The sequence below is a fragment of the Pongo pygmaeus genome, chromosome 15 (assembly GCF_028885625.2).
Source record: "Pongo pygmaeus isolate AG05252 chromosome 15, NHGRI_mPonPyg2-v2.0_pri, whole genome shotgun sequence".
Taxonomy (NCBI): Eukaryota; Metazoa; Chordata; class Mammalia; order Primates; family Hominidae; genus Pongo; species Pongo pygmaeus.
Window position 1 is genome coordinate 54,037,096 of NC_072388.2, and position 23,249 is coordinate 54,060,344.

Below are 23,249 nucleotides of genomic sequence, written 5' to 3' on the forward strand. Positions count from 1 at the left end.
TGACTTAAGGTAATGTGGCTGGTTTCATCTATCTAGACTACTAAAGCTTTCTCCATATCAGCAATAAGGCTGTTTTGCTTTTTAAATCATTTGTGTGTTCACTGGAGTAGCATTTTTAATTACTTTCCTTTGCATTCACAACTTGGCTGTTTGGCACAAGAGATCCAGCTTTCAGCCTGTCTTGGCTTTTGACATGCCTTCCTTACTAAGCTTAATCATTTCTAGCTTCTGATTTAAAGTGAGAGACATGGGACTCTTTCATTTGAACACTTAGAAGCCTCTGTAGGGCTATTAATTGGCCCAATTTCAGTATTGTTGTGTCTCAGGGAATAAGGAGGCCTGAAGAGAGGGAAATGAGGGAACAGAAGGTTGGTGAAGCAGTCAGAATACACACATTTATTAAGTTTGCTCTCTTATATAGACAGTTCATGGGCCTCCAAAACAATTACAATAGTAACATCAAAGATCACTGATCACCATAACAGATATAATGAAGATTTGAAATATTGTGAGAATTATCAAAATGTCAGACATGATGAAGTGGGCACATACCGTTGGAAAAATGGCACTGATGACTTGCTCAACGCAGGGTTATCACAAACCTTCAATTCGTAAAAAACCCAGAGAGGTGTGACAAAGCAAAGCGCAAAAAAACAAGGTATGCTTGTATAAAGGAAAAAAAAGAATGTTAAATGTCTCAAAGGAGTAGCAGAACTCCCTTAAGCCAGTACCAGTGGCCCCTGAACCAGAAAACAGTTATTTCCTCCTGTGGATACTAGACTTAGTCCTCTTTATTTTGAATGCAACTGTGAAATTGCTGATCACAGAAGATACTCTCTGCTCCTATCATTCTTCCATCAGCCTTGGGCTGGGAGGTCTTTCTATTCCATCTACCATCAAACCACTTGGCACTTTCATTCCCAAATTGAGAGCAACATACTTACACTCCAGAAATGTTGTCTTGACAATTTTTTTTTTTTAAATTAGGGAAATTAGCTGCTAGAAAGGGTAAGAAAGTTCTTTCCTCAAAATCCAGGTGTCTTCTGAAGCCATACAGTAAATGCTAAAATGCCACACCCAAAGGTGAGGTCAGGAACAATCTGATATGGATCTGGAGGTATCAATGCCACAGGACCCTTTTTTTTTTTTTTTTTTTTTTGAGACAGAGTTTCGCTCTTGTTGCCCAAGCTGGAGTGTAATGGCACAATCTCGGCTCACTGCAACTTCTGCCTTCTGGTTTCAAGCGATTCTCCTGCCTCAGACTCCTGAGTAGTTGGGATTACAGGCACACACCACCATGCCTGGCTAATTTTTTTTTTTTATTTTTATTTCTAGTAGAGATGGGGTTTCATCATGTTGGCCAGGCTGGTCTCGAAGTCCTGAGCTCAGGTGATCCACCCACCTTGGCCTCCCAAAGTGCTGGGATTATAGGCATGAGCCACCAAACCTGGCCTTTTCTTTTTTTGAGATAGAGTCTGCTCTTTCGTCCAGGCTGGAGTGCAGTGGCATGATTTTGGCTCACTGCAACCTCAGCCTCGCAGGTTTACATCATCTTCCCACCTCAGCTTCCCGAGTAGCTGGGATTACAGGTGCCCACCACCACAACCAACTAATTTTTGTATTTTTAGTAGAGATATGGTTTCACCATGTTGGTCAGGCTGGTCTCGAACTCCTGACTTCAGGTGATCCACCCACCTTCGTCTCCCGAAGTGCTGGGATCACAGCTGTGAGCCACCACGCCCTGCCCACAAGACTCTTTAATGCAAGCTTGTTCAACCCGGTAGCCCATGAGCTGCATGCGGCCCAGGATGGCTTTGAATGTGGTCCAACACAAATTTGTAAACTTCTTAGAACATCATGAGATTTTTTGCTATATTTTTTAAATAGCTCAGCAGCTATTGTTAATGTATTTTATGTGTGGCCCAAGACAATTCTTCCAATGTGGCCCACAGAAGCCAAAAGACTGGACACTCCTGCTTAATACCTCTGAGTTTGTTTTTACTCAACTGGCTCTAGCCCATTTTCAACACTTAACTAGTGTCATCAAATACCTTCTGCCAATTTTCTCACTTTTTTTTTTGAGACGGAGTTTCGCTCTTGTTGCCCAGGCTAGAGTGCAATGGTGTGATCTTGATCTCGGCTCATTGCAACCTCTGCCTCCTGAGTAGCTGGGATAACAGGCATGTGCCACCACACCTGGCTAATTTTGTATTTTAGTAGAGACCGGGTTTCTCCATGTTGGTCAGGCTGGTCTTGAACTCCCGACCTCAGGTGATCCACCTGCCTTGGCCTCCCAAAGTGCTGGGATTACAGGTGTGAGCCACCATGCCCAGCTAATTTTCTTTTTAAAGGGCAGCATTCATTCAAAGGCTCCTTTAGATCCCTCCCACCACCAGAGTATCTCTGACTCCTCCCTACAAAAGGCACAACAAAAAAGTCATTGATGTAACTCTTTAGTTTACTATCCTCTTTCTTGGAGGAAAGATTATCCCACTGGTGGTTTCTGGTTTTGTTGTTTTTGTTGTTGTTGTTGTTTTGAGATGGAGTGTTTGTTTCTCTGTCGCCCAGGCTGGCATGCAGTGGTGCAATCTTGGATCACTGCAACCTCCGCCTCCTAGTTTCATGTGATTCTCCCGCCTCAGCCTCTTGAATAGCTGGGATTACAGGCATGCACCACCACACCTGGCTAATTTTTTTTTGTATTTTTAGTAGAGATGGGGTTTTGCCATGTTGGCCAGGCTGGTTTTGAACTCCTGACCTCAGGTGATCTGCCTATCTCTGCTTCCCAAAGTGCTGGGATTACAGATGTGAACCACAGCGCCCAACTTTTTTTTTTTGAGACAAGGTCTCACTCTGTCACCCAGGCTGGAGTACAGTGGTGCAATCACGGCTCACTGTAGCCTCAACATCCCAGGCTCATGTGATCCTCCCAGCTCAACCTCCTGAGTAGCTGGGACCACAGATGCACAACACCATGCCTGGCTCATTTTTAAATTTTTGTAGAAATGAGGTCTCACCGGCTGGGCGCAGTGGCTAACGCCTGTAATCTCAGCACTTTGGGAGGCCGAGGCGGGCAGATCACGAGGTCAGGAGATTGAGACCATCCTGGCTAACGTGGTGAAACCCCATCTCTACTTAAAAAAAAAAAAAAAAAAAAAAATTAGCCAGGCATGGTGGCGGACACCTGTAGTCCCAGCTACTCGGGAGGCTGAGGCAGAATGGTGTGAACCTGGGAGGCGGAGCTTGCAGTGAGCCGGGATCGTGCCACTGCACTCCAGCCTGGGCAACAGAGTGAGACTCTGTCTCAAAAGAAAAAAACAAAAATGGGGTCTCACTATGTTGCACAGGTTGGCCTTGAACTCCTGAGTTCAAACAATCCTCCTGCCTTTGGCCTCCTAAAGTGCTGGGATTACAGGCATGAACCACTGTGCCCAGCCCTAAAAAAAATTCACTTCAACTATCTAAGCAGATTGTGAACTCTTTCCAGTGTATTTTCTTACCAGGTCGGCTGGTGGTAGTTTTCCTCATTGAGTTTCAAGGCTGAGGTGCAGATGGCTTGCCCAAGAGTCCAGTTTCAAGTTTTCTGGTACAGTTTATTGATGCAACTTTTAAATAATCTCCCCACTACCAATGACAAAGTTATCCTTAATTCCTCCCAATCTGTTTCAATCTGTTTCCTGCATCAATCATGATGTAACTCAGGATGCAGAAATCTCCCTTTAAACACCAGATGGGAGCATGCTTTAAACTGCTGCCTGGAAAGACTGAAGGACAGTGCCACCAAAGCACACACCCTGTTTGAGAACCCTTCCATTTCCTTGCCTATTATTTCCTCCTGTTGCCTGCCAGCCTTCTGCTCCGGATAAAGGGGCACTATGACCATGGCAATAGCTCCTGGGGGTATCCTGGCTGGCCTGGCTCTTCCACAGTAGTCACTCTTGGTATCTTCTCCACCACCTGCAGGTGGTCCTTCTCTACAATAATCTAATCTGAAGGGTACCGCCGACTACCCACCTGGGAGAAATTAGTTATAAAAAAAAAGGGTGTTGGGTTGGGGAGGGATTCTCCAAAGCTACTCAGGCATCTGAGTGGTTCCCTCTAACATTTCCCTTTTCCTCTCGTCCTCAAGAAAGTCTGGGCAGGTTCCACGTGGGCATCCTAGAGGCCCTCTGCCCCAGGGGTCTGTTGAACAAAACCAGGTCATTGTAGGTCACATGCATCAAATGATGGCTACCAAAGAAAAACACGTCTTTAGCGAAAGTATGCAACCAGCTTCTCAGCTTGGGAAAGATCATTGTTAATACCACCATGATCCATAATTTTAAAAATATATTAACATTTTTTCTTACCTGGCAAAAAACTTCCACAAACTTCTATAATTTGTATAAAGTACTCCAGGGTTCAATCTCATTCTTGCTAACCTCGATGTAGCAGTGCAAACGAACAGTTTGAAAAAGGCATACACATTAGCAAAGAATTGTTAAAAGATTTATTGCAGTAATACAATAAAAGTTTAGAAAACATTTGTATGACTCAAACTGGTTTGGAAGTTGCAGAGCAATGGGGAATTCCTGCAACATGATACTGTGAGGAGATTCTCGGACACTAGTCCTCTAACAGCATGCCACTGAATGCTCTTCCCCAAATTAAGTGAGTCCTTACATGAGTCCTGTCCACTCTACCCAATGGTGATATACTGTTTTTCCCCCTTACAGATGTGCAAAACTTTTCTTAGTTATATTCCATAACCAAAAAATGTCTTTAACAGACCATTTTAAGCAGCCTGTTTGGTGCCTGTGGGTTTTTATTAGTATTACCTTGTTTCAATAAATCATTTTAAAATGGAAAACATGACCAAGTTCTATGGCTTTTTGTTTAAACAAAATACCAGCTTCAATTTTTTAAAAAGCTGTTTACATATGGTTCTGGCACCTACATGAAAGATTTTAATGAGCAGCAAAAAGAGTAGAAAAAACAGTGGTTGAAATGTATACTTAAGAGTATTTACAGGGTGGATCCAGTGCAAAATAATGAAACCCAAAATATTTCAGCAGTGTAAGCCAGTATGTTGGTGTTCAAAACCACAAAAGGGTTTGATCACTTAACCCTACGTAAAGTGCCTCTAGTTGGTTAACAACAAAATATATCCTATCCCTAAAGTTCCCAGATCTTTGTAAATTTTGTGGAAGTACTCTAGATGAGTTTGTGATCTCTGGATTCTATTCTTTAGCTTCATCTCACATTCATGGTTTCATAAGAGGCTTAAGAAAACCATGACTGTTGTGCATCTCTCAGCTGAAGTCAATCTCCACCACCAAGCTCCAAATCCCACTCTTACAACTCGTGAGACTAAGCTCTTACTTCTGAGAGTTTTAAGTAGCTAGACAACTCTTACAAGATCGTAAGTTTATTTGGTATCTGTTCAAGTCTACCATCTTCACTCTCTATGAACTCCAGAATTGGATGGGAAAATGGAAGCCCAGCAATCAATCATGAAGCTGAGCACTTAAAACAGAGATCCCAGCAGTGTAGAAGAACCCACAAGGGGCCAGGTGTGGTGGCTCATGCCTGTAATCCTAGCACTTTAGGAGGCCAAGGCAAGCAGATCACCTGAAGTCAGGAGTTCAAGACCAGCTGGCCAACATGGTGAAAACCCCATCTTTACTAAAATACAAAAATTAGCTGGGCATGATAGCGGGTGCCTATAATCCCAGCTACTCGGGAGGTTGAGACGGGAGAATCGCTTGAACCCAGGAGATGGTGGCTGCAGTGAGCCGAGATGGTGCCACTGCACTCCAGCCTGGGCAGCTGAGTGAGACTCCGTCTCCAAAAAAAAAAAAAAGACCACCCACAACGAGAAAAGCCTACTTCCTCCTTTCATGGAAAATTCATGGAATTTGTGACTACCAGATAGAAATAAACTCCCTTCTGCAACTCTACCCAAAACTATACCAAACACCAAATATACCATTAGCAAAAGCTATATAGCACTTCGGACTTGGAGGCAAAGTATCAACTACAATTATTATGATGAGAAAAGAAGCTGGGGCATGGCAAACCTCTAAATGATTTATCAGAGGTACTATCATGCCAATCACATAAGATATGGTAATAATGCCTGTTAGGACTCTTTCATAGGATTTCTTTTGGTAGTTGTTACATAGGATTTTTTTTGCAGTTACTAAAAATAAACTACTTACATATTTGTACATAATGCCTCTCTCATTATAGTTTTCTTGTAAGATTGTCACTAAAAGAATGACAAGACACATGAGCTGAAAATGATCTCCTGGTGAGGGAAATTCTTTTTTTTTTTTTTTTTGTGACGGAGTTTCGCTCTTGTTGCCCAGGCTGGAGTGCAATGGCACAATCTCGGCTCACTGCAACCTCTGCCTCCCGGTTCAAGCGATTCTCCTGCCGCAGCCTCCCGAGTAGCTGGGATTACAGGCGTGTGCCACCACGCCCGGTAATTTTTTGTATTTTTAGAAGAAACAGGGTTTCACCATGTTAGCCAGGCTGCTCTTGAACTCCTGACCTCAAGCGATCTGCCCGCCTCGGCCTCCCAAAGTGCTGGGATTACAGGCATGAGCCACCGTGCCCAGCTGGGAAATTCTTTATATTGTGCTTTCCCCAGAACAGAGCAGAGCAGCATCAGCCATAAGGATCTGCACTGCATTTCTGAGCAAAGCTGTGTCCTCAGAGCCACAAAGAGTTCGGAGAAACAAGTAAGATGGTTTCCCCTGAAAACACCTGCCACCTACTCAATCCCATAGAAAGAAAGTGGACATCACAAGAATGACCAGAGGCCACTTAACTAAGTGGCTTTTCCCCTGTGCCCAGGAAGGCATTGAGCTTACATAAGGGAATGACCTCCATGACTTATTTTCACCCAGAAAAGATAAGTTCAATTTCAAAATGCTCATAGTATGGATGGCAGGAATTCAATCAACTAGGTAAGAATAAGCTTAATTCCCCTCAGAATACAAGAAAATAGTTAAAAACTCTCTAGACATTATTGCAGCCAGGATTTCTTCCATTTATGGATGTGGGTACTAAAGAAAAAGACTTTCATTTTCTTTGGTGTGTGGGGGAACGAAAAACAGGAATGTCTGACAAACTACGACAGAGCAGCATGAATAAAATACGTGTAACTCACCCCTCCCAAACAAAATCAAAGGACCAAATTAGAAAGAAATTTCAAATTGCCTGCTGGTTCTCATACAAAAAACAACGGCAGAAAAACTCTTATTAAAGAGCTTTTATCTTTCATGTCCTAATAATCAAGAATCACCTCTTGTGATTCAACCAACCTCTAAAACTTAAAGTGTCAGGATCTCAGCACCGCAAGGACCAGCACACTGACCACTATCTGTGGGCCCGGTGGCCCGGGCCCAGAGGGAACCCAAATCAACGGCTTCCTTGGCAGAACTGGCCACACACACAGGTCCTCCTTCCACCAACACTGGTCTGGGTAGAAAGACCTTTGACCCCTGTTCTATTAATTATCATAAGCATGTTGGTCACCATCACAGGCCACTTGACAAACAGAAATGTTTGTCTCCCTGCTTAAAAAAAAAAAAACAAAACAACACTTTAACCTCTTTGTTCTAGGCACTATCTTAACTTAAACAGAAAATGTTTACTAGAGTGTAGTGGGAGAAGAACTTTCTTGATGCAGATTTGGCATGTTTTGGTCCATGCTCGTTAACGGTGTCCAGTGTAAGCTTTAAACCAGGAGGTCACCGAGGCTGCTGCAGAGGAGATCATCCCACCTGCACTGCTGCTCGCGATGGGTGGGGACGCCTGGGTGCTCTGACTCTGGGAGACTTCCACGGACTGGGAAGGGATATCACAAAACCGGGGACTAGGCAAGTTCTCCCAGTCTGTGCCCAGGTCGGTTTCTTCATCGCTGATACGCTCATCTCCGCTCTCATCTGATTCTCCAGCAACTCCGGGATCCACAAATTCCATGGACTCCTCAAGGTCTGCTCGTACTTCAAAGGGCCCTGACCTGTGTGCAGACAATGAGGGTCTCTTCAGGATAACAACCATTCTCAACACCAGAAAATATGCCATCTTCCTGAAGGCCCTCACCTGAGGGGATGAGGAACGCCGCACACCCCATTCATTCCCCAAGTCTGTGCAGCACTCCGTGTTGACATGTGATTGCGTTTTCCTTTACCCAAATAATCTCCACCCAAGTTATAAATAAAATCATGATACCACACTTCCCCACAAGTCTGCCTACTTAATTGGTGATGACCGTGCATAGGAAAAAAACCTATTCACTGAGATGGCCCATGCTGGTCCTAAGTCTGACTTCCTGTTGTAAAGAACTGCAGTGTGTACGAAGTAAATACACGGCACTCTAATGAGACAATTCTAACAAAAAGCCACTTGATGTATACTCTGGATATTATTTAGTGTAACAAGTAATAAATGGTATACAAAGAAAACTCAGTGGGTTCCTGTACATGTTTAAAAATATCACAATTTTCTAGGACACATTTCTAGCATAGAATGAGGCACAACTGTTTAGAATATATTCAGAGGCAATGTTGTATATTTCTGCACTGTATTTCAGGAGAAAACAATTTTTATTCCCCAAAGGTCCCTAATAACAACCCTCACTGCCAAGTCCAATAACCCTTTCTTAGGCCTCATCCTCTTTGCTTGCACCTCAGCACAGGGAACCGAGTCGGCAAACCTCAGAAGCCTTTCTGCATTTCTTTTTTTTTTTATTTAGACAAAGTCTCGTTCTGTTGCCCAGGCTGGAGTGCAGTGGCGCCATCTTGGCTCCTGCAACCTCCACCTCCCAGGTGCAAGCGATTCTCCTGCCTCAACCTCCTGAGTAGCTGGGATTACAGGCACCTGCCACCACGACCGGCTAATTTTTGTATTTTTAGTAGAGACGGGGTTTCACCATGTTGGCCAGGCTGGTCTTGAACTCCTGACCTCAAGTGATCCACCCACCTCCGCCTCTCAAAATGCTGGGATTACAGTCGTGAGCCACCATGCCCGGTCGCCTTTCTGCTTCTTTTTTTCCCTCCCTTTCAAATGCCCCTCAGCTCCTGCTCCAGGGCAGCCAGGCTGCATGTCCTCCCTGTAGGCAGCCACCCACACCCACTGCCTTCCAGGGAACTGCCCTGCAACCAGCTACAGGGTGGGACCAAGGTGCCGCTCTCTCCCTGCTGCTGCCCCCAAGATAAGCACACGATGCCTTGGTTCATTTAAGGGTTTCACTGATAACGACTTTGGGGAAAATAAGAGAGGTCGAAATAAATAGCAGGCAGAAATGAGAGCCTAGAATTGTACAGCCTGCCATTTCAGCCTATGGTCCCAAATTCTCCACAGCCTTCACAATGATGAATGGCTAGCACTGGCCTCCAACGCACCTCACCAGGTCTGCACCTTTGACTCACTTTTTACAGAAGCAAGCAGCCCTCATTCCTCCCAGACACCTGTGCTTCCCAGCTGGATAAAGCAATAATAATAGCTAACATTTATGCTCTAGGGACTGTTTTTAGGGCTTTATTAAATTGGAAGATATGCCATGGGGTTTCCCACTTGGTCTCCAGTGAGCAATTTACATTTTCAAAGAGCCCCTCAGGCCGGGCACGGTGGCTCACACCTGTAATCCCAGCACTTTGGGAGGCTGAGGCAGGCAGATCAGGAGATCGAGACCATTGGCTAACACGGTGAAACTCTGTCTCTACTAAAAATACAAAAAATTAGCAGGGTATGGTGGTGGGCGCCTGTAGTCCCGGCTACTCGAGAGGCTGAGGCAGGAGAACGGTATGAACCCCAGAGGCGGAGCTTGCAGTGAGCCGAGATCACGCCAGTGCACTCCAGCCTGGGCGACAGAGCGAGACTCTGTCTCAAAAAACAAAAAAACAAAGAGCCCCTCAGACTAGGGGTGCTCCCAAGTTTACTAGGCCCCACCCTGCCCAGAAGTCAGTATTTTGCAAGGGTGAAAGGAGTAGGACTTCCTACTGCCCCTTGAATTTCTCTGCCAGCAAACTAATGGCCACTGCAGTTTTTAGCTCTGAGCACCCTTTTCTGTATCCTCAAGTTTCTCCTTGCACTTCATTTCTTTTCTCCCCTTTTTCTTTTCCTTGGCAAACAGTTCTACTCTAGAGCCATCTTTTCAGATTCCTCTCCTAGCGCCACTCCCAAATATCCTCTGGTTACTAAACCCTCAGGCTCATCTCAGATATCTGAACCAGTCTCAAAACTTTAGCTGGCTGGGACTCCTCCCTTCCCACCTCCCGCTCTGTGTCTGGGGTCACCAGGGCTACCTGTTATCATTAAATAAGCCCCCTTTCTATTCTCAACTTGTCACCCTGGCCCAGGTCCTCACCATATCACCACCACTTCCCACCTGCCTCCTCTTGCTGGAGAGCTGCCTCTCTCCTCCTGGCACACACCCACTAAAAATGTTCACAATTTAAATTCCTTCCCTGGGCTCCCTCCTTTACCAAACCCAAGATGCTCTGATTCTGTTCTGTTGAGCTGTGCAGTCCAGGGGACCTCACAACTGACTCCCAGGCTAAGTCTCTCATCTTCCCCAGGATCCCCCAAAGGTCCCAGTCAGCTTTTTACCACAGCTCGCTCCTCCCTTCCTCCCTTCCTTCTTTCCCTTTCTCTCTCCCTCCCTTCTTTCCATCCTTTCTTCCTCACTCCCTCCCTTCCTTCTTTCCCTTTCTCTCTCCCTCCCTTCTTTCCATCCTTTCTTCCTCACTCCCTCCCTTCCTCCTTCCCTCCGTCCCTTCTTTCCCTTTCTCCCTCCCTCCCTTCCTTTCTTCCCCAGTCAGCTTTTTCCACAGCTCGCTCCTTCCTTCGCTCCTCCCTGCTCCCTCCCTTCCTTCCTTCCTTCCTTCCTTTTTACCACAGCTCCTTCCTTCTTTCCTCCCTCCCTCCAAGGCTCAGCCTGTTTTCTTCTTTGATGCTGCCTTCTCTAATCCTGGGGTCTTAGTTTTCCCAGGAGACAGGCAGAAGGGACAGAGAGGAGGAAATGTCATTTCCCGGTGGACTCCGGTTCTCTGCGTGGAGAAACCCACCTGGCATGGAGCAGGCACTCAGCTAAGTACAACGACAAGCGACTGAATGGAAGACTCCTCAAGGGGCCAGTATGGAACAATTTTGGTTCCAATGATCAACCTACATTTCTGAGAAGCCACAGAGCAGGAGGAGGGTCCTGGCAGAGGCCCCTGCGATGTTTCTCCACCCAATGCCTCTCTCCCACCACTTCTAGATTAGAGATACATCACCTGCCTGCCAGACCCCAAGCTAGAGACACCGCACACACAACTAACTAGCAAAATAATTCATCCTATTTTGCTTAATGTCTTTGGGGAATAAAGATTATAAAATAGTTTCCTAATTTTTAGTTTAGCTGAATAATGGATACCTTTCTATTCAAGACCCTGAACCAGGAATACTCATTTTCTCATGGTGCTGCAGGGAGGTATTCTACCAATTAAGGCAACAAAAGGATCTTTCTAGCTTTGCAAAAGTCACTTTTACAATATATCCTATTTCAAATATGTGGGAGTGTGTGCATTTATGGATACAGAGACTGCACAAAGGATAAGCAATGGGCAAAATATTAATATTAATAGGTGAATCTGGGTAAGGGTGTATATGACTGTACTATTTTTATTTTTATTACTTATTTTTTTATTTTGAGATGGAGTCTCACTCCGTTTCCCAGGCCAGAGTGTAGTGGCATGATCTCAGCTCACTGCAACCTCCGCCTCCTGGGTTCAAGCGATTCTTCTGCTTCAGCCTCCCAAGTAGCTGTGATTACAGGCACCTGCCATCACGCTCAGATAATTTCAGTACTTTTAGTAGAGACGCAGTTTCCCATGTTGGCCAGGCTGGTCCCAAACTCCTGAACTCAAGTGATCTGCCCACCTCAGCCTCCAAAGTGCTGGGATTACAGGTGTGAGCCTCCAAAGTGCTGGGATTACAGGTGTGAGCCTCCAAAGTGCTGGGATTACAGGTGTGAGCCTCCAAAGTGCTGGGATTACAGGTGTGAGCCTCCAAAGTGCTGGGATTACAGGTGTGAGCCTCCAAAGTGCTGGGATTACAGGTGTGAGCCACCATGCCTGGCCCTATTTTTATTTTTTTGTAATTTTTCTGTAAGTTTAAATTTGTTTAAAAAAAAAAAAAGTTTATCTTTTCAGAATAGAATCCTCAGTTGTGCCGGTCTGAATAGAAACAGGAAATCCCACCCAGGTTCCATTAACAATCTTCTCTACACTTTGATTCTGATGAAGCAGGTGTGAAAAGGGGACTTTTGAAGTTCTACTTCCTGTCCTCTGGCCATAAACTTAGATGTGACTCACAGCCTAATTGTGTGTGCAATTCTCAATGGAAAACCTGACTCAAGAGTAAGCCTACAGAAAACTGCAGACTTGCTACAAAAATTCACCTCCAGTATGAGTGCCTTTTTCCCTCAACTACCAGCAATGCTGGATTCATCGATCCTTCCTATTTTTGTCAAACTGATGGTTGCAAATGGAAACTTGTTTTGAATTGCATTTTAAATTTTTAATTATTTTAATTATTATTATTATTTTTTTAAAGAGATGGGGGTCTCACTGTGTTGCCCAGGCTGAAGTACAGTGGCTATTCACAAAAGTTATCACAGTTCACTGCAGCCTCCAACTCCTGAGCTCAAGTGATCTGACTACTTACATCTCTTGTGTGAGCCGCATGTTTTAATCTTTTGTCTATTTTTCTAATAGGTTGTTGGTCTTTCCTGTACTGATCTGAAAGATTTCAGTTGTCTAGATTTTAATCTGTTGTCTGTTATAGAGGTTGTGGAACCTATCTATGACATGTCTTTTAACTTTGTTTATGGCAGCTTTCACTAGACACACTCAGAGTTTTGACACAGGAAGATGTCTAACTCCTTTCCTTTATGGTTTTTGGGTTTTGTGGCTTACTTGGGAATTCCCTCACCACCCTATCATTATAAAACACTGTCCTTTTGCTTATTTTATAGCTGTATTTTTTTAAAATAAGGTTTTTTATATCATCTGGATTTTATTTTTGTATATAGAATGTGGTATGAACTCAAACTTTCCCCCCATATGAATACCCAACTGGCCCAACACTATTGAACCATTATCTGATTCAACGCCTCCTCTATCATAAGATTATATTTCCACATATACAAGAGTCTGTTTTGGGACTATTCTCTTCCTCTAATCACTGTACCTATTTGCATGCTAACAGCACTCTGTTTTAATTACCTTTATGCTATGTTTTAAATGGACCAACCCCATCCCTCATTATTGTTTTCAAAACTTCCTTGCAGACTATACTTCTAGTTGAACTTTAGAATCAGCTTGTCAAAGCTCCATGAAATACAATCAGTCTTCCTTTTGAGAAGTAGCCCTTTTGCAACACTGAGCCTTCTCATCCTGGAAAATCATAAGGGTTTTCCCTGCCTGTGGCTTTCTTTCAGCTCCACTCCTCATACAGTGTAGAGCCATTCAAAAAATACATGTGGAATAAAAATAAGCATCATAATTTTTATAATCATTTTACATACATTTTATTAAGATCACTGCTATAGAATTTATAGTTTTTGCTGCTACAATAAAAGGAATACTTTTTCCATTAAATTTCCAAACTGGTTGTTGTTGGCACACAAGACAGCAACTGTTTTTTGTATGTTTATCTTTTTCTTTGTGAAGAGACAGGGCTTCATTCTGTTATCCAGGTTGGAGTGCAGTGGCACAAACTCCCGCAGCCTGGAGCTCCTCAACTCAGGCGACCCTCCCACCTCAGCATCCACAGCAGCTGGGACTACAGGCATGCATTACCATGCCGGGCTAAATTTTTTTTTTTTTTTTCACTTTTTGTAGACATAGAGTCTCACTATGTTACCCAGGCTGGTCTTGAACTCCTGGGCTCAAGTGATCCTCCCACGTCAGCCTTCCAAGTAGCTGGGATTATAGGCGTGAGCCACCATGCCTGGTTTGAACTGTCATTTCAAACAGTTTCTTAGTTCTCTTGGATATCCAGTTCAATAATTATACCATCTACAATACTCCCAACTTAGTTTCTTTCTTTCCAATATAAATACACTTCACTTCTTTTTAAAAATGCTTTGCCTTGGCAAGGCCTTCAGAGCTGTTAACACAGCACTGATAGTAGGCATCCTTGATTTTTCCTATGTAATCTATTACATAAATTACATCAATATCTATGTAAGTAACGTGCCATTAAGTATAACTTTCCTTGTAGGTTTATGATAGATATCCGCTAGTAATAATCTACTTTTAACTTGCTAGTAATTTTTCCCCCTAATTATTAATGGGAACTGCATTTTATTTAATTCTCTTCGGTATCTATCAGGTTGCTCTTATGTTTTTTCTTCTTTAATCTGTTAACGTGATGAAATAATAAATACTGGTTAACTGCCTGAGTGTCTACTACTGTGCAGTCAGCCAGGTGTGCACTGAGACCCCAGCTCCACCACTTGTACTGGCTCTGTGACCATGGCCATGCGTTGCTTGACCATACTAAGCTTCAGTTTCTCCTGTCTGTAAAGTAGGAATAATATCCAAGGCAAGTAAAGTGGTTGGCCCTGTGTCAATAGATAGCGGCCCAATAAATATTAGCTCTTATTAGTTAGGATAAATTTCCTAATTTGAGCCCTTTACAGGTAAGGTACAGAGAGGATGGTGAGTAAACTCACAGAAACCAACCATCAAAACTGGGATGGATTTCTAATGTTCACGTTTCCATGGCTCATGAACCAATGAATGGATCAGGGGTGAGAGGCATGAACTCCCTGTAAAATGGCACAACACTGTAAGTATATGTGCAGTTTCCTGGCGAGTTCACAGCTTTTTATAAAGGAGTCTATGTCCCGGAAATGTTAACTATCTGAGGTGGGGAGGGGGAGGAAGCATAAGACAATGGTTAAAAGCAGATTATCACCGAAAGTTAACTGCTGCATGGGGGAAGCCAGGCACACGCGTTAGTGGACGAGGCCTCCCTAATGCCTTGGGTTTCAGTAGATGGATGATGCAGAAGGGAATCCTAAAAGAACTTTCCCGCCATTTGTCTTTTCTTGCGTTCTCTTTCAAAAGTGTAAATATATAACCATATCACATCTCTGCAGAAATGTATGGACAGACTGCTAAGAGCAAGGAAAAAAGGGCAAACGCCCAGCACAGGGGTGCCTGGATGGAACGAAAGCTAAGTCTCGTACAGTACGTGCTTTCATGGGCTGAAAGAATAAAAAGATCTCACACACCAGCCCTGGTTGGTATTTTTTGTTTAACTGTTTTTAAGCTAACTGATTTCAAACCAGTTCATCCCCTACACCTCTAATACCTTTTATCTCCAACAAATGGTGATCAGATTGACTCAGTGATAAGAAAATTGTGTGGCCAGGCATGGTGGCTCAAGCCTGTAATCCCAGCACTTTGGGAGGCCGAAGCGGGTGGATCACCAGAGGTCAGGAGTTTGAGACCAGCCTGGCCAACATGGTGAAACCCTGTCTCTACTAAAAATACAAAAATTAGCCAGGCATGGTGGCGCACACTTGTAATTCCAGCTACTCGGGAGGCTGAGGCAGAAGAATCGCTTGAACCCGGGAGGTGGAGGTTGCAGTGAGCTGAGATTGCACCACTGCACTCTAGCCTGGGTGACAAGGGTGAAACCCCATCTCAAAAAAAAAAAAAAGGAAATTGTGAATTGTTACGACGGACAAGGAGTGAGGAGGAGCAAAAGAAAATGCGCAGGAAACAGGGCACTAGGTAGGGCTAGAGAGTTCACAGCTTTTTATAAAGGGGTCTGTGTCCAGGGAGGGCTGGAGAAGAAATAGACGCAGATCCAAAGACATGGCCTTTGGACTTCAGGGAGAGCACAAAAAGGCACTATTCCAGGAACATGTGGGTTCTTCAACTGCGCTTTAGGTATTAAAAATGATTGATAGTAATTTTTTCTAAGACATGATTACCTTTGTTTCTTTCTGTATGGGACTCCACTATTTTTGTCCGGTTTGAGGAGTTTGGGATTAGGGAACACGACTCTACTATGCCAACATACAACTCCTCTAACAGGATTCACAAAAACACTTAGAGAAAAGCAACAAATATCTTCTTACCTGCCTAGGTGTTCAGAGCTCGGACTGACCAGGTACATTAGATTCCTGAGGGTATGCAGTGGTTGTAATTGATCTAAATTTACATGCTAAAAAAAATTAAAGAATTGGTTAATATTTTCAATTATTTAACAAAGTAAAAATTAGTTCACAACCTATTTTTCATACCTGAGAAAAACAAAGGTAAAGAATATTTGCATTCAGTTTCTTCACTGCTCGAGTAAATTTCTGCTTGCTTAGATTTTCGCCACAAAATTCACTGTAAAACAAACATACAATTTATAAAGTTGCATTTTTTGAGGAAATTCTATGTTAAAATTTCCATTTACAGTACAATTAGGTATAACACATACTCTGTGCCCTTTTACTCCTTAGTAAATTGCACTTAAAGACTTTCTAAGAATACACCATTCCCCTCAGAGAACAATTATACTGCATCTATACAAATTACAAACGCACATACCCTTTGACCAAGCAATTCCACTTCAGGACATTTATTCTACACAAATATCTGCACACTAATGAAATGAAAAATGTACAAGATTATTTCTTGAAGCATCAACAGCAGACTGGTAAGATCTTGACACCTTTACAGAAAGGCAAACTATACAACTGTCATCTGCTTTATGCAGAATGGCAGTCAAAGGCTTACAACGGCCCTATGAGGCCCACAAGATTTGCACCCCATCTTCCTCTCTGCCCTCGTTATTCTATCCAGGACTTTGCAACTGCTATTCTTTTTACCCACAGCCTCTTTCCTTAGGGGTCCACACAGCTTGCTTGCTGCCTCCCTCCCTTCCTCCCTCCCTCCCTCAGTTCCCCTATGATCACACAAATGCCCACTCAAACACAGCAAGCCCCTCTCTCACCACATTCCCTTTCTCTTACCTTTTTTGTTTGTTTTTTAGGCATGGTCTCACTCTGTCACCCAGGCTGGGGTGCACTGGCATGATCATAGCTCACTACAGCCTGCAGCCTCAATCTCCTGGGCTCAAGCGATCCTCCCACCTCAGCCTCCCAAGTAGCTGGGACTATAGGTGTGTGTCACCACATCCAGCTATTTTTTTATTTTTAGTAGCGACAAGGTCTCACTATGTTTCCCAGGCTGGTCTTGAACTCCTGAGCTCAAGTGATCCTCCTGCCTCAGCTTCCCAAAGTGCTGGGATTACAGGCAGGCATGAGCCACCATACCTGGCCGTCTCATCCTGTTTTAATGTTCTCCACAGCACTTACTGCCATGTAACGTGCTGTTGATTTGTTTACTATTTATTCTGGGCCCTCCATGAAAATGTGAGCTCCAAGAGGGCAGGGATTATTTTTTTGTCACCAATGTACCCTCCAGTGTTGGCACACAGTAGGTACTTCATAAATATGTGTTACATAACTAAAAATTTTAAAAGCAAAGTGTAAAACACCATAGTATAGCATACTACCATCTGTGTTTATTTAAAGGGGGAAGATGATGGCCGGGTGCAGTGGCTAATGCCTGTAATCCCAGCACTGTGGGAGGCAGAGGAGGGCGGATTGCTTGAGCCCAGGAGTTCAAGACCAGCCTAGGCAACATAGGGAGACCCTGTCTCATACAAAAAAAAATACAAAAAAAAATTAGCCAGGTGTGGTAACATGAACCTGTAGTCCCAGGTACTTGGGAGGCTGAGGTGGGAGGATCGTTTGGGCCTGGGGAGGGATGGAGGTTGCAATGAGCTAAAATCGTGCCACTGCACTCCAGCCTGGGCGACAGAGTGAGACCCTGTCTCAAGAAAAAAGAAGAAAGCAAACTTTTAATTTTTTAAAAAAATTAAAGAGAATAAGAATTTTTTTAAGTGGGAGAAGATGGTAATAATATGTTTATATATGCTTGAAATGCAATGATAGTTGGAGGGTAGCAGGAAGGTTGTAGTGCAAACTGGGTAGGCTGTATATCTTTAAATTTTCTGAATTTTATTTATTTATTTTTGAGACGAAGTCTCACTCTGTCACTCAGGCTGGAGTGCAGTGATGTGATCTTACCTCATTGCAACCTCCAGCTCCCGGGTTCAAGTGATTCTTCTGCCTCAGCCTCCAAATAGCTGGGATACAGGCACAGGCCACCACACCCAGCTAGTTTTTGTATAAATGTTTTGAATTTTAAACCATAGGAGCTTTTTATTAAAAAACAACAACAAACAAAAAGAATTCAGGGCAGGGCACAGTGGCTCACCTGTAATCCCAGCACTTTGGGAGACTGAGGCAGGTGGATCACTTGAGGTCAGGAGTTCAAGAGCAGCCTGGCCAACATGGCAAAACCCCCCTTACTCCTAGAAATACAAAAATTAGCCAGGCGTGGTGGTGGGTGCCTGTGATCCCACCTACACAGGAGGCTGAGGTGGGAGGATTGCCTGAAACTGTGAGGTGGAGGTTGCAGTGAGCAGAGATTGCGCCACTGCACTCTGGCCTGGGCGACAGAGCGAGACTCTGTCTCAAAACAACAACAACAACAACAAACCAAAGAATTCAACGGCTACAATTTAACATATGAGGATCTGCAGCAAACCGTCTGAACATCTGATACTCCCCTTTATATCCTCTGTGGTCTTCTGGACGACTTCATGTACAATTTTAAGATAATGAAACAAATCTGCACATAAGGCTTTTGAAATTAATCTCAACATTTCAATCCGACCATCTCCGTCTTGATAATACTTACATTCCTATTTTTGGTTTATTGGAATAAATAAGGACAAAATAGAAACCTGAAAGAGCCATGATAAAGACGACATTACCACCTTCAATTACTTGCCTGTTGCAGAGCTTTTTGGGAAGATTTACATCAAGTATATGAGACAGAATGTTGACCAGCTGAGTTGCATAGCACAGCGCAGCACTGATGGTGTAGGCAGGGTTACTCTGCTCCATGTCTGCAGTAAGAAAACAACCACCGTGTACAAAACCTTCATTCCAACAAAACTACTAATGATCTACGAGTTTATCATTTATGATTTTATCATGATAGCACTGTTACGTTTTAGTGCTTACTTAATAGACGCTCCATGACCAGACATAAATGGTCCATTATTTGTGTGTATATATATATATATTTTGCTTTTGCTGAGAGCAACGTAACAGAGCAAATGGCCTAAATAGACCCAACATAAATGAAATTAAAGTCTGACCTGCGTGAACCTGATAACGTAATATCAAAACAATAAATGTCCAACTTGAATGTCACCTCCCCAGAGAGGCCTCTCCTGACAACCCTACGGAAGAGTCATCCCTTCCTCTGTACCCCATCCTGCCCCAGGATGCTCCCCTAGGTCCTTCCATGGCACTCACTCCATGTACAGTATCTTGATCATTTACTTGCTTCCTACCTTTCTCCCCTGAGAAGGGCAAAGGGCCACCTCTGTCTTGGTCACCTTTGTATCTCCAGCACCCAGCAATGTGCATGACACAAAGCATGAGCTCACTAAATATTTACTGAGTGACTAAATGAACAATCTTTTTCCACCAAAGAGAAACTGCAGGGGTTTTAAAGGGTTTTTCCATTGGGGCCTTTCAATCTCCATTGAGGACTACTAAAACACATTACAAAATTATACACTATAAATATGGGTCTCAACAGGTTAAATATACTTCTTTAAATAATGTCCTCTTATATAAACAAGGCAATATTAACCCCCAAAAGGTGAGACATCTAAAACATGTTTTCAGTCCATCAGGTGATGAACGAATACACAAACGTGGCTTATCCATACGATGGAATATTACTCAACCATAAAAGCGAATGAAACACTAATATATGCTATCATGTGGATGAATCTTGAAAACATTATGCTAAGTGAAAGAAGTCTGACACAAAAAGCTATATATTCTGTGATTCCATTTATATAAGTTGCCCAGAACAGGCAAATCTATAGACACAGAAAGCAATGTGTGGTTGCCAGGAGCTGAGGGGAAGGGGGAGTGGGGGAATGTGACACTTTCATGCCATGGGGTTTCTGTCTGGGGTGATCGAAATGTTCTGAAATGACACAGAGGTGATGGGAGCACAATGCTGTGAATGTACTAAATGCCCCTGAATTGTTCACTTGAAAGTTGTTCATTTCATTATGTCAATTTTACCTATAACTCTCTCTATACATAGATTTCAAAGGATATGCTGCTTCTCACCAGGCCCCTGGGTTGTTTTCTTCTCCTCCACCCAGCTGTAGTAGGCAGAGTAGTCCCCATTGTTAGGGAGGCTAATCCAAGGCCCTGTAATGCTAATGCTGGTGTCTCCGTTGTGATCGTCACAGACCCATCGTCCTGAGAGGTAAGTTGTCCTCCGGGCTTCAGCAAGCTTGCTCACAGTGCTGGAGGTCATGGCACTGTCACTCTCTGAAGACACATCTGCGGGGTCTCTACAAGTAGGAAGACACACATGGATTTCAAGAGAGAGGGTTTTTAAGGGCATGCAATATACCTGCAAGACATGCTAGAACATCGAAAAGCTGCCTATGAGCACAGGAATTTTACGTTAAATTTTTATTTTTTATTTTAAAGACGGGTGTCACTCTGTTACCCAACATGGAGCGCAGTGACAGATGTAATCATAGCTCACTGAAGCCTTGACTCCTAGACTCCAGAAATCCTCCTGCCTCAGCCTCCTAAGTAGCTAGGACTATAGGTACCTACCACCACATCTGGTTAACTTAAAAAAATTTTTTTTGTAGAGATGGGGTCTCACTTTGTTGCCCAGGCTGGTCTCGAACTCCTGGCCTCAAGCAATCCTCTGAAAGTGCTGAGATTATAATCAATGAGCTACCGTGACCAGCCAAAGTGCAAATATTTCAGTTGTGAGCCACCATGCCTGGCCAGGAATTTAACTGGAATATATGTAGATAAGAGCTTGCTATCACAGAGGAAGATCAAACCAGCTGTGGCACAGAAGCCCACACAATGTGAGGAAGACGGAACCATGAGCTAGGGCTGAACATATTAGGTTCTCAAACTACTTGGTCCCAACACCTCTCTACATGTTTAAAACACTTTGGAATCCCAAAGAACTTTTGTTTATATGGGTTAGATTACTGATACTGAATTAGAAATACTGAGAAAAATATAAATAATTCATTCAAAAATACCAATAAACCTATTATATATTTTTATGAAAAAAATCTTTCAAAACAAAAAATTAGTAAAGAGTGACACTGTTTTACATTTTTTAAACTCTCTTTAATACTCAAGTCTGTCTGTTGTTCTTTCAAGTAAAAATAGCGTCCCACAAAAAGAGCAGCTAGTTTAGCGTGCAGCTCAGTCTCTCAAGTGCTTTTCCTTGAGCCAGCAATGGTACTTCAGTGTGCAGCACAAGGGCCTTACGCATGTTTCCCATGCCATCACATGCCACAGCCAGCCCTGTATTCACAGGTTCCATGTCTTGAACTAACCGAGGACTGAAAATATTCGGGGAAAAAAAAAAAAAAAGAAAATAAACAACAGGGCTAGGTGCAGTGACTCATGCCTGTAATCCCAGCACTTTGGGAGGCTGAGGCAGGCAGATCACTTGAGGTCAGGAATTCGAGATCAGCCTGGCCAACATGGTGAAACCCCATCGCTACTAAAAATACAAAAATAAGCTGGGCGTGGTGGCGGGTGCCTGTAATCCCAGCTACTCAGAAGGCTAAGTCAGGAGAATTGCTTGAACCTCACTGCAGAAGTTGCAGTGAGCCGAGATCATGCCACTACACTCCAGCCTGGGTGACAGAGTGAGACTCCATCTCAAAAAAACAAACAAACAACAACAACAACAACAAACCAAGAACAACAAAAAATAACAACAAGCCCGCCATGATGACTCATGCCTGTAATTCCAGCACTTTGGAAGGTCAAGGCAGGTGGCCTGCTTGAGCCCACGAATGATGCTATGATCACACCATTGCACTCCAGCCTGGGCAACAGAATGAGACTCCCTCTCAAATCAAAAAACAAAAAAAACCCACCATGAGAAGTCACAGCAGGTACAAATGCAGTGAGGGGGAAGAACATAGTGTGCTTGGGGAACAGAGATGCTCGGTGTGGCTGGTGTGTGGGATGCACAAGGGAAGTGCCAGGAGACGGTACTGGGAAAGCAGGTAGGAAGCAGGCAGTCTGGGAAGGGCCTTCTGTGCTGCACCAAGTTTAGATTCTGTCCTCTTGGCCAGTGGTTCTTCATATCTTTCCTTCTGCCACAACATACGTGTAAGATAGCTGCTACCGCCTGTCACAGATAAGACTGTGGCCAGTTCTGAGCTGTACTGCTACGTCTCCCTTCTCCCACAAGAAGTTGAGAGAAATGCAAACAAGAAATCTTATTAGAAGGGTAACTTTAAAACCACCAGCTTCTTTAAAAAAAATTAATGGCATATAATAACATACACTAAATAAAAGATTAAAGCAGCACAGAAATAGTTTTTCTTCATGTTTTCTCTTCGTGTGTGTGTGTATTTTCTTTTTGAAAAAAGTCAGCCTTACAGAAAAGTTGCAAGAATTTTAAAGTTTCCCTGTATACACTTCACTCAACTTCCCCAAAGTATCAATTCAGGAAAATATTATACAATAATCACAACCAGATAATTAGCACTGCTACAACACTATTAACTAATTTACAGACCTTATTCAACTCTCTCCAACTGTCCTGCTAATATCTCTTTTGGGGTTCAGGACTCAAGATCACACATTGCACTCAGCTGTCAGTCTCCTAAAAACTTTCTATTTTGCTCTATTTTGAATCTGCCTTTTTATTTTTCTATTTGCCAACTCTTACTAATGACAAAATACTTAGAGTCAAGAGAGCAGCTTCTCAAGCTGGAAGTAGCAATCAGTCTTTTTGGTTTTTAGGAAGCCAACTCTGGCAACAGACTAAAGGACAGACTGAAGAGAATAGTTATGAAACTAGCAATAGTCCAGTGAGCGTCAGTTTCCAGGAAAAGGTGCTGGAGAGTGAGAGCAGCCAGAAGACAGGAAAATCCTCAATTAGAGCAGCCTGGTGGCTTGTGGGAATAAATGGAAGCCTTCGGTAGTAGTTTCCAAATCTGCTGATCAGCAGCAGCATCAGGGAAGTTTAAAGATATAGAAGTATTACAAGATGGACTGGGAGGTTGGAGGGGTGCCCTCTGGAACC

At 43.4% G+C, this 23,249-nt stretch overlaps 1 protein-coding gene across 1 annotated transcript in view; it reads right to left on the bottom strand.

The window, feature by feature from the left end:
- Positions 1–4,475: 4,475 nt before the first annotated feature.
- The window catches only part of ATG14 (autophagy related 14), a 46,163-nt gene continuing 27,389 nt past the window's right edge, over positions 4,476–23,249 (bottom strand). Inside the window, exons 6-10 of the mRNA XM_054447680.2 lie at positions 20,282–20,511; positions 18,912–19,029; positions 16,301–16,391; positions 16,136–16,221; positions 4,476–8,011 (exon numbers count right to left, since the gene is read on the bottom strand). Of these exons, the coding sequence (XP_054303655.1) occupies positions 7,705–8,011; positions 16,136–16,221; positions 16,301–16,391; positions 18,912–19,029; positions 20,282–20,511 (832 nt within the window). The 3' untranslated portion in view covers positions 4,476–7,704. The remainder of the gene's footprint in view (positions 8,012–16,135; positions 16,222–16,300; positions 16,392–18,911; positions 19,030–20,281; positions 20,512–23,249) is intronic.